General features: G+C 37.0%; 2 protein-coding genes across 2 annotated transcripts in view; both read left to right on the forward strand.

Annotated features, from left to right (window-relative positions):
• The window catches only part of prkceb (protein kinase C, epsilon b), a 128,033-nt gene extending 124,895 nt beyond the window's left edge, over nucleotides 1-3,138 (forward strand). Inside the window, exon 15 of the mRNA XM_081351851.1 lies at nucleotides 322-3,138. Coding sequence (XP_081207977.1) covers nucleotides 322-468 — 147 coding nt within the window. The 3' untranslated portion in view covers nucleotides 469-3,138. The remainder of the gene's footprint in view (nucleotides 1-321) is intronic.
• Nucleotides 3,139-9,375: 6,237 nt separating this feature from the next.
• Nucleotides 9,376-12,067, forward strand: part of epas1b (endothelial PAS domain protein 1b) — a 45,514-nt gene continuing 42,822 nt past the window's right edge. The window contains exon 1 of the mRNA XM_081350964.1: nucleotides 9,376-9,811. Coding sequence (XP_081207090.1) covers nucleotides 9,786-9,811 — 26 coding nt within the window. The 5' untranslated portion in view covers nucleotides 9,376-9,785. The remainder of the gene's footprint in view (nucleotides 9,812-12,067) is intronic.

Consider the following 12,067-nt stretch of genomic DNA (forward strand, 5'->3'; position numbering starts at 1 on the left):
AGAAATCGCTTAGGATGATTCGTTGAGAGAACGGTCTGAACGAATGTTAATTGATTCAAACCATTTTGCAAACCAATTTGGACAATTTTCTGAAAAAAAAATAACATCTCAATAGAATGATTAATTCACAGATGATTGGCATCATTGGATCAGTCGACAGAAATATGGGTCACGCATAGCAACAGCCGAAATATTGGCAGGGAATGTGTTTCTCGGGTCAGTCGGAGTGCTGAAGTCCCCCACTGTGTTTGCGTATGTGTTTTTGTGCGTTATTATCCTGAAATCAGTCATGAATCTCACATTCTTCTTCTCCTTTCACAGAAAACCAAAAGAGACGTCAACAATTTTGACCAGGACTTCACCCGTGAGGAGCCGGTGCTCACCCCGGTAGAAGACGCCATTATCAAGCAGATCAACCAGGACGAGTTCAAAGGCTTCTCTTACTTCGGTGATGAGACTCTGTCTTAAAACTAAAACCTCCATCTCTTGCGCTGTACTTCGCACACAAGTGCGCTGCGAACGCTGTAAACACCCATGAGCTCACTGTAGACCATCATTCCACAAGAATTAGGTGCTTTAATTTTTAAAGTAGACAGTTAGTTAGGCATTACAATTTTTCCTGCTGAACCCCAAAAAACACACAGATCCTCACACATTTCCACCAAATGAAACAGTAATCGTTATTTCATGTATGTAAAACACACTGAGATATACTTAGAGGATCTCATGTGACATCACTAAAGCAGATGGATTGAGCTCATTAGAATCTTATGGAAAGCCATTTCATGTTTCATTTCTTCTCCCATAATGCAGTGTGTCAGGGTACCACTGAAGTCAACACATTATATGAGCACCGTTTTGAAATGCAAAAAAACAAAACAAATGTAAAGAACCAGTGATTGTATTGCAGACGTGATGCTTCTGAACGTGTGAATTGGGAGTTTTAAAGCACTCAGCATTGGGATCTGATCACATGATGGTCTGATAGCCAGAGACAGGGATTCGGAAGGTACTGGGAAGGTGATGCGCAGCCTCAGAACTGCCTTTCATTAAACCATCGAACCGTTTCCATTTGAAACAGCAGTATTGACATATACTCGTGTCACCAAAACAAGTGTTGTGCTTGTGTGTGTGTGTGTGTGTGTGTGTGTGTGTGTGTGTGCGTACATACTGGAGGGTAAGGTTACAAAATGTCCCTCTTTAGTGTGTGTGTTTGTGTGTGTTCATTATATTACTGGATTGTTTTGTTGCTAGGATGTGAAACCTGTTGATTTCTCTACAATGCAACAAGGCCCATCATAATGAACGGGTCAGGACAGTAGCCAATCATGTCTCTACAGTCTACAGTACATACATGTCCTGATTACCCTAATTGTTAGCCTGTGAACTTTGAAAATAGACTAATCATCTACTGCATGGTTATGCCTATGATATTCTCATGTATTATTAGAATATGAGAAACAGTTATGTGCAATATTCTCTCTCTCTCTCTCTCTCTCTCTCTGTGTGTGTGTGTGTGTGTGTGTGTGTGTGTGTTGGTTTTGCGTTGATTTTTTTTCTCCCCCCTCTCCATTTCACCTTCTGATTCAATGCCTCTGATTTCCACTGTTTCTTACAGTCGGTCTGTTTAGTTTGCTGATTGTTAGGTTGTCAGGTCATGCGGTTTCCAGCACAGGTCCTTTATTTCAGCTGCTACAGCCTCTGTCTTTCATGTACTCTAGTTAGACAAGAGACAAAATATTAAGCTCCTGTGGCAAAAAAAAAAGAAAGAAAGTTAAATGCATACAAATGATCTTCCATTCTAAACATTGCACAACCTTAGACTTTCTCCCAACCTGTGATGCAAGCACGACTAGTAACATTTTTTTTAAGAAAATCCAATCAGTTCATTTCATAATAAACAGAATAAATAATGACTGCATTTATAATAAATGCAACATCTTAAACATTTCATTTTATATGTTTTTGTTTTAGATATATATATTTTTTTTCATAGTTTTGCATAGAGTCTTGCCAACACCGGGCTTTAATATGAAATCCAGGCTGATTGTTTATATATTTTTTTAAAGTCACCATGAAATCAAAATTGAAAATTCTTATTTTTTTATGGAATTTAGCAGAATACTACTTATTATAAATTATTTATCCACGCACATCATTATTTTAAAATTCATGTTCCCTCATAAACTTTAATCAAAAGAACCTCCCCTCCCTCTTGCAGACATCTCTTCTCTTCTCTGATGACATGTTTACTGGCATGGAGGCGGGACAATGAGCCGGTGGTCTTAATGAGCACCATTTATCTGTAATTCTAAGTAATAAAAAAAACCCTTCTGAAACATCTTTTTTATTTATTTATTTGCCCTGTAAGTATTTAACCCCTTGCATCCAAACACCTTCATTTTACTGTGAACACTCACTTTTCACAGTCTAATCAATTCCTGTTGCATAATATTTATTTCCTGTCCTACATTTATTCTCATATATAAGATCACCAAAATAAAATGGCTTGTGAACAGCGTTTCATGTTGACTTTGAGGCTTTTTTTTTTTTTTTTTTTTTGCATTTCTGGTTTTTACTTTTCATTTGCTTGGTTGTTTTCTCGAAGCATGTTCGGCCTTATTTGTGCCCCTCTGAACCGGCATCTAAAGGCCATTGACGGAGCAAAACCGCAAACTCACACAGCTGCAATACCTGTGCCCTGATGAGCAATTTACAATGTTATTTTGGACTTCATGAGTGACATGTTTATTTTTTTTATTTTTACTGTTTTTGAAATGACTATAGGAAACACATTGACATGTTCAAGCAAAATAGATGAAAAAGTAAACGTGAATCTGTGTATCACAAAGGAATACATATTTGTATATACAGAGGTACAGTGCATATTAATATAAGTTATACAAGTGTTTTATGTCACTGTAAGTATCATAAATGTTTATGTATTTCTTTTTTATTGTATTTTGCAGCTTCATATGTACAGCATGTCATATTTTTTTTTTACATCTTTACCTAGTCACTGTCATGTCGTTATTTGCATTTTACTATGTGCCAAATGTACTGTTCTCAAAGGATGTGAATGTGCATTGTTTGGTTTGTAACCTATTAAATAAGATGTCATAAATTAACCAAACTGTTTGAAGTGCAAATTAGTCTCCAAATTCATAGTGCTGTAGCTGAGATGTTTTTTTAAGTGATTTTACAGAGAACACAGTAGTGGCTGATTGTCATTGGCTATAATTAGATTGCGATTTTAGTGCATTATTAATTTAATCATTGTGACCACTAATGGGACGCATCTTAAAGAGAGATAATTTAATCATTTAAATTAATTAAAGAACTGTCAAGGGAATTGTTGGAAGAATAAACAGTTAAGGATGAGAAAAATGAGAGTGTGACCCAGAGAATTTTGGTAAAAAATAAGGATCATCATGACCAAAACAACGAGTGAAGGATTTGTCCTGTAACATGTGACCTTCTATTCTAAATAGAGGCTGTAGATGTCCGAGGACATGAGGAAATGCACATGCTTGTCATTTCAGGAATGCTCAAAACTCGGAACTGTGTGTGTGTGTGTGTGTGTGTGTGTGTGTGTGTGTGTGTGTGTGTGTGTGTGTGTGCGTGTGTGTGTGTGTGTGTGTGTGTAGGTGTGTGTGTGTGTGTGTGTGTGTGTGTGTGCGTGTGTGCGTGTGTGTGTGTGTGTGTGTGTAGTGAGCAGGGAAACATCAAGTTGTGTTAAATGAGAGCAGATTGTCATAAAAAGGTAAATTAATACAATTTCAAATTATTTTAATAACTTTTCTATTCTAATAACTGACCTACAGAAACCCCAATTGGACAGATATTATTGAAGCTGCTTGTGTTGGATCACAAAATAGGACATTCCCCAAATTTTTTTGGACATTCCCCAATTTTTTTCCAAAAAAGTGATTCTGTTACTGTTAAGGGTCAAAACACAGACACATATAATACATAATAATATAATACAAATCCAGGAGTGATGCTAGTCTGTCCACCATTCACTCAATACAATACATTCACACAATAAACATTTCAAGGAGGACTGTGATAAACGCTATCAGTTTGGTTCATACATTTCCTCTTTAAAGGTACAATATGTAAGATTTTTGGATTCCAGTATCCAAAAACCACTAGAAAATGTTTATATTGTGTTTACTTGTGTACTTATATTATTGAAAATGTTTCCAATAATGTTTAAATCCAGAGAAATCAGCTATTTTAATCAGTGTAACGGCCCGTGTAATTGCGTCGCCAGTGAATGGCGTCATATCCACCCTAGCTCTACTCTCGATTTCTGCTTTTACTTCCGTAGAAACCATGGAAACACCAAAGACGCTTTAAGTCAAGTCATCTTCATTTATATAGCGCTTTTTAACAATATAGATTGTTTCAGATTGTTTTAACTGAAAACAGAAAACTGTTCTGGCCATTCATTTTCACGACAACAGTGTTCGGTGGCTTGAGAATGAAAACTTTGAAATAGGTTCCAAGGTGCAAGTTTTGACATTTTTTGAAAAAAGCTATCATCTCCGTGTAAACTTCAAAAACTTGAGCCTATGAAAACGCTGACGTTTGAATATATGTGTGTGCATGTAGTCTTTCTTTACAAATTGACCTCACCAAATTACTTGTCTGGCCTGCATAATACATAATTTTTAGTCGCTTCCTCGTATCTGTGCGAACTGGATTTTATCTGTACAGAGGTAAAGGGAAGGAGGCCTTCACCGGTGAGAGACTAGTTGACATTCTTATTAACTGGCCAGAATTTTGAGATAGCAATAGACGTGAAGGACTATAATGTGTCAGTACTGGGAAGCTAAACCATTTAGTGCTTTGTAAGTAATCAGCAATATTTTAAAATTTATACGATGATTCCCAGCAACCAATAGCCGTCATAGTTCAGTTATGAGTAACCTATTTCTAGCCAAAATAACCTTGAATTTAGCGACATGTCGTTTTTGCCAAAATAACTTGTGAGATGTACTATATGATATTTCATCATATACGCAAAGTAAACAGTGTGTTTAACAAGGTGTTTGGTTTCATTTCTTCACTCATTTACTTTCTTTGTTATCTAATTGATGACTAGTCTATTCTTGGGCTATGGTTTAGACATCTATTGCATTTTCACTGACAGCCCAAATTTTGCCTTGTTTTAGCCTAGACGTCTGGGATGTGTTTGGACGGCTATTAGACGTCTTTTAAATGCAAAATTGCTTGCTAGATTATTAAGGAGCCAATGCAGTGTTGACAGAACCGGGCTATTATGGTCATACTTCCTGGTTCTGTTCAGAAAGCTGCTGCATTTTGAACCATAAGTTTCGTCAGGGCATGAAGAAAAATAGAGCTGCGTATCTTCAGCATAACAGTGAAAACTAATCCCATGCCTCCTAATGATATCTCCTAAGGGTAGCATGTACAGAGTGAACAGCAATGTTCCTAGTACTGAGCCTTGTGGTACGCCATACTGAACTTGTGATCGATATGACATCTCTTCGTTTACTGCTACAAACTGATTCAGTCAGATAAATATGATTTGAACCATGCCAACGCAATTCCACTAATGCCAACATAATTTTCGAGTATATTCAAAATAATGTTGTGGTCAATAGTGTCAAATGCAGCACTAAGGTCGAGTAACACTAATAGAGAGATACAACAACAATGGGATGATAAGAGCAAATCATTTGTAACTCTAATGAAAGGAGTCTCGGTACTATGGTACGGTCTAAATCCTGACTGGAAATCCTTGCAGATATCATTTCTTTCTAAAAAGGAACATAGTTGTGAGGAAACTGCCTTTTCTAGTGTCTTTGACAGAAAAGGTAGATTTGAGATCGGCCTGTAATTGACTAATTCTGTAAGATCAAGTTGCGTTTTTTTAACAAGCGGTTTAACAATAGCCAGCTTAAAAGTTTTTGGTACGTATCCTAATGACAAAGACGAATTAATGATATTAAGAAGAGGATCTATGACCTCTGGAAGCATCACTTTCGATAGCTTAGTCGGTATAGGATCTAACGTACATGTTGTTGATTTAAATGATTTAATGAGTTTAGAAAATTCTTCCTCTCATATAGCAATGAATGAATAAAATTTTCCCTCAGGGAGACTACAATGCACTGTCTGATGCGATACTGTAGTAGACAGTTGCATAGTTATAATTTTCTTTCAAATATTATCAGTCTTGTAAGTAAAGAAGTTCATAAAGTCATTACTGCTGTGCTGTTTGGAAACGTCTGGGGTTAAAGCTTTATTTCTCGTTAATTTAACCACCGTTTCAACCTCCGGTTGTGTTTGTTTTCTTCTAAGAGTGTCAAAAAATAAGCAGATCTAGCAGGTTTTAAGGCCTTTCTGTACACAATCTCTCTCCACGAAATGTGGTAAAACTCTAGTTTTGTTTTCTTCCAGTTGCGCTCCATTTTTCTGGCTGCTCTCTTAAAGGCCCGAGTGTGCTCGTTGTACCACGGCGTTGGACTATTTTCTTTAATCTTCTTTAAGCGCAAAGGAGCAACTGTGTCTAAAGTGCTGGAAAAGAGAGAGTCAATAGTTTATGTTGCAGCATCAAATTCTTCTAAGCTATCTGGGATGCTGAGGGGATGAAACTGATCAGGAAGATTATTAATAAAGCAATCTTTTGTGTTAGAATTGATAGTTCTACCATATTTGTAACACGGAGTCGGCTTAGCAACCTTGGCTAAATGAAGTATACATGACTGGATAATGATCTGAGATGTCATCGCTCTGCTGCAGAATTTCAACGGCATCAACACTGATTCCATGTGATAATATTAGATCTAGAGTATGATTACACAATGAGTAGGTCCTGACACGTTGTCTAACTCCAATAGAGTTAAGAATGTCTTTAAATGCCAATGTGTCTTTTTCATTATCTACATGGATATTAAAATCAACAACAATTAGAAAACAAAACTTTATCTGCAACCAGTACTAACTCTGATAGAAAATCAGCAAATTCTTTGATAAAGTCTGTATGGTGCCCTGGTGGCCTGTATACAGTAGCCAGCACAAATGTCAAGCGGGATTTATCACTTACGCTAGATAACGTTACAAAGAGTACCAATACTTCAAAATAATTATAATTAAAACTAAGATTTTGCTATAAATTACCTCAATACCTCCCCCTTTTCCTTTTAGACAAAGCTCGTTTTTATAACAGTAATCTTGTGGGGTGGACTCATTTAAAGTAATGTAATCGTCTGGTTTTAGCCAGATTTCTGTCAAACACATTTAGATTATAATCTGTAATGATATCATTTACAAAGAGTGATTTTTTAGAAAGGGATCTAATATTCAGCAAACCAAGCTTTATCATTTGTTCATCTGTATTATATCTATTTTTTATTTGATGAAAATCAATTAAATTTTTACCATTAAATGGGTTTGAGAGTTTTTTGTATTTACTAATTCGGGGAACAGACACAGTCTCTATATGATGATATCTAGGTGAAAGAGTCATGTGATGGGATTTATTTGACCTCAGTGATGTGAAACAGCTAGCAGATGGTCGGTTTAGCCACTCTGTCTGCTTCCTGACCCGAGCCCCAGTTTGTCATGTTTGAGCTCTAAGACTATGTGCCATATTACTAGAGAGAAGAGCAGCACCATCCCAGGAGGGATGAATACCATCTCTTTTCAACAGGTCAGGTATGCCCAAAAAACTTTTCCAATTGTCTATGAACCCTATATTATTTTGCGGACACCACTTAGACAGCCAGCCATTGAGTGAGGACAGTCTACTAAGTATCTCATCACTCCGGCAAACAGGAAGGGGGCCAGAGCAAATTACAGTGTTTGGCATTGTTCTTGCAAGTTCACACACCTCTTTAGTGTTCATTTTAGTGATCTCCGACTGGCGAAGTCGAACATCATTAGTGCTGACGTGAATTATAATCTTAGGGAATTTACGATTAGCATTAGCCATCACTTTTATATTTGCTTTGATGTCAGGCGCTCTGGCTCCCGGCAAACATGTGACTATGGTGGCTCTATTTTCACGTTCCGTGTAATAGAATCACCAATAAATAGGGCACTTTCAACAGGATTCTCAGTGGGTGTTTCACTGAGTGGGGAGAACCTGTTTGATGTTGTAATCGGAATGGAACAGCGGTGTTTTTTCCCGTGACTATGCCGTCTCACAGTCACCCAGTTGCCCTGCTGCACGGGCTCTACAGCCGGAACCGAACAGAGTTCACTAAGATTGTCGCTTCCAAAGGAGTATCTAAAGCCCTTGCACTCTTACTATCCTCAATTAAAGTTTGGATGAGTGTCTCTCGTTCTGAAATCTTCTCCGTCAGCCTGACTAAGTCCCTGCATTTATCACATGTAAAGCTTTCTTCGCCGACAGAGAAGTCTATACTGTACATGTAGCAGGCAGTGCAAGTGACAATAATAGAAGACATTACTCACTGTCTTTGTTGATTGATCCTACTCACCACAGTCATTTGATGGACTCGTAAAGGCGCGAGTGGAAAAGACGGCAAGCATGGATGGCTGGTTAACAGGCTAGCGAAATGCTAACGCGTTGTGCTAGCGATTACGATTTAGTTAAAAGCTAGCGATGTCAGATTAATGTGATAGGTAATATTAGACAAGTTAGAAAGTTATATTTAACAATATAAAGAACAAGGAATGATAGTGAATAAAGATAAGTAAATAAAAACAAAGCTATACTGAGTTTCCAGACTCAAACCACTCAGCAGCAAGGCAGACAGGAGCTATCGATATATTCGCTTTAATATATTATGTTTTATTAGACAGGTAAGCAACTGTTTGGATACCTTAATCGACAGAAAACAAATTATTATATAGCTCAACATGGTAAGTCTTATTGTTTGAATCTCTTGATTTACCGTGAGTAACATGTTTGTACCATGGTTCAGAGACAACACTATTTTGTCAAGTGGTTAACATAATCAGAAAGAACATTAATACAGCATTTTCTCCACCATGCAATACATTTTAAAATTAACTGCATGCCATTTAGCATCACAAGCCATTCAAATTATAATCTAATATCGATCTAGCTTACTGCAGTGTGCAACAAGTGTCATACCATCCACCGAGCGAAGTAACATTATAACATAACTTTCAACACACTCAAATGTATTTTTAGTTGGTCATTCCGTGTCAATTCAACCAGCGGTCCCCAGCTCAGTATTTTTTATTTTGTCCATATTTTTTCTGAAGAAAGACAAACATAAATAGTGATGAAAGGCAAAATATTAAATGTCACAGATGTATATTTTCTTAATAATCCACTATTTTGTAGAGGGAGTCAAAATGACAATTATCACATGAGATTTGGAGCCAAATTACCAAATTTATTTGTACACAGAGATTGGTAGGTCTCAGAGAAAGTAGACCTGCAGGAACATTTATGCAGGAGTCTTGTCAGTGCTGACGGTGGGCGGTTCCCAATGGCGGCTCCAGCCAATCAGAGAGCTCTAATTGATTGCTCAGCTGTCAAGCACCCTTCAGTGAGACGCTGCGTTCTGTGAACTTCACTGACCTGAAAACAAGCGAGAAACTCCCTCACCGCGCTTGGATTTTACAAAAGTGGGAGACTGTACGATCCTTGGCAGTGTTCTGAGACTGTACAGTCACTTTTGGCCTGCTGGTGGACTTTACTGCATTTTCACTATCAGTTTTGTTGTTATTTAACGCGAGTGCTTTGGAGCGTGTTCTGTTTGCACAGAGATCTGACTGCTGTCGAACTGCGGGAATAACGAAGGGACCGAGAGATGACAGCTGAGAAAGAGAAGAAGAGGTAAGTTAAGCGGACTGTGAGTGAGTAATATTGTAGGCTGCTCTGTTGTAGACACTGCAACTGTTGCGCAAAGTTCAGGTTTATGAAGCGGCAGCAACAAGTGAATCTCCGTATGAGACTCAAACGCGCTCCCGACGCTTAAAGCCAGATGGTCATTGAGACACTCACCGCTTATTTCACTGTACGACACGTCATAAGCGAAAGAGAAAGAAAGAAAGTTTATTTATTAATTGATTTACCTATGTGCATGAGTAACTGTACTTTGTATGACCTTAAACGCATTAGATGTCAAAGCATCTAAATCACTCTTTTTTTTATTTTTACTTTTTTTATATATACAATATAATTCTGTACACTGTAAAAAAATATTTGTATGATTTATCACAACATTTGTTTTTCCTTTTGTCAAATCAACTTAGATAAATGATGTGGTTCAGATAACATGTTTTGAGTTTCTGTTGTATTAACAGTTTTTAAATTTCAATGAACTTAAAATGTTAAGGCAACCAGTTTACTTACTTTTTTAAGTTAAACCAACAATATTTTTTGTACAGTATAGAAAATATTCTGTACTCTCTCATGTGCCTAAGCTTTAATTATTATTTTACCTAAAATTATAAATAGTAGTACATTCTAAAAAAGATTTTATTTATCATTATATTATAACCATTTTAGTTGGCTTTTATTACAGTTGTTACAATTCTTACACATTTGTGTAATTTGTACTAAATTTGATGAGTTTTAACTTCATTTTCTGAATCAATATTTACTTTGGTGACTTTGGCACCACTTTGATTTCACTTGACCGTTTAAGGCAGCACTTACACTTTTACCTTGTGGGTTGAAATGTATTACAGTGAACTACCTTTTTTTTAGGTAGCATATTAATTTTAAATGATCTTTACACAGCCTGGAAATCTCTGGTAACTTGAAGTCATGTGTATCTTTGAAGATTGAAGACCATCAGAGTGCCAAGTGTCCCATTAATGAGAGAAAAATGGAGAATGCGTTTGTGCATGTGTCACGGCTCTGAGAGCGCCTTGAAGTCTGCCTCATCCTCGTGACGTTTATTCCCTAACAAGCTTTCTGCCTCTTATCTGATGAATCTCAGGGTGGCAGAACATAACCAAACATTGCTACAAAACTCAAATGAACAGAATGTAGGCTATCTATCTACAGGACTGATTTAAAAGGGGTGGAAACACTTTAACCTCAAGACACAAGACTGTAAATTCTGGATGTGTATGTTTTGTGTTTGTCTGTACTGAACCCATATGTTTTGGTAGTTTACTTGAGAGAGATTAGCTCAACCCTGACAAGTTTCATATATATTTTGACATGTTTGTATTCATGCATGTTTTGATAGATAGCCAGAGCCCCCTCCATGGCCCCTAGTATATATCATAAGCTTCAGTGGGTTATAATTAGAGATGCACCCAAATGAATGTTTTTGATTTCATTTATTCGAAAAGCAAAACGTAAAACGTTTTCAGTTGCCAATATTTCAGTGCGTCACTATTATGTTTGATCAGAACTGCAATTACGTAGGCTACTGTTTGCAATGACAGGAATGAGCAAGCCTCTAATGAAGTCATTGTTATGGTCATCATCAAAGCTCTGAATGAACATTAAGTATTTGTGTGCTCATCAATTGAACTGGATTGATTGCCTGAATTGGTCAGTTTGGACACTTTTTACTCACCATTTGTTGTAAGTCTAATTTGTTCATTATGTTCTTGTAGTTCTCCGTTACGTCACCCTGAATCATCAGGCTTTGTCTGTGCTTCATTCTGTCACTGAGTGGCTCATTTATGAAGAGAAAGGCCGTGCTTTGTGGCGCTCTATTAACTCCCTCAGGCCAAAAGCTGGACATTATCATGTTTGTAACTTTCAGAGCTTTGTCCTGAACACAACCGCTTACCTGAACCCAGTTACCTTATTCTCTTCTAAAATTCATGTTTTGCTAAGGAAGGAAGTAAAAGGAAGTTGGTGACCTTGGTATTAATATTTAATTGATATGTAATAATTATTGTTTAATTGGTATTATTGTGTGTTATATACAACCCGGGATCATTTGGAAAATCTGCCTGTGGTGCCGTTTTTTGCACAATACATTGCTTTTGGCATTTTTCTCGACACTTTCAAGTGAATTGTACAGTGCGCTGTGCTAAAAGAGCCTTCATTTTGATCTGAAACAGAATAACGTGAATGTGGCAATGTTTTATTATGTTGGTTGTTGTACACTCTTAGAAAAAA

The sequence above is a fragment of the Scardinius erythrophthalmus genome (assembly GCF_964197995.2).
Source record: "Scardinius erythrophthalmus genome assembly, chromosome: 21".
Classification (NCBI taxonomy): Eukaryota; Metazoa; Chordata; class Actinopteri; order Cypriniformes; family Leuciscidae; genus Scardinius; species Scardinius erythrophthalmus.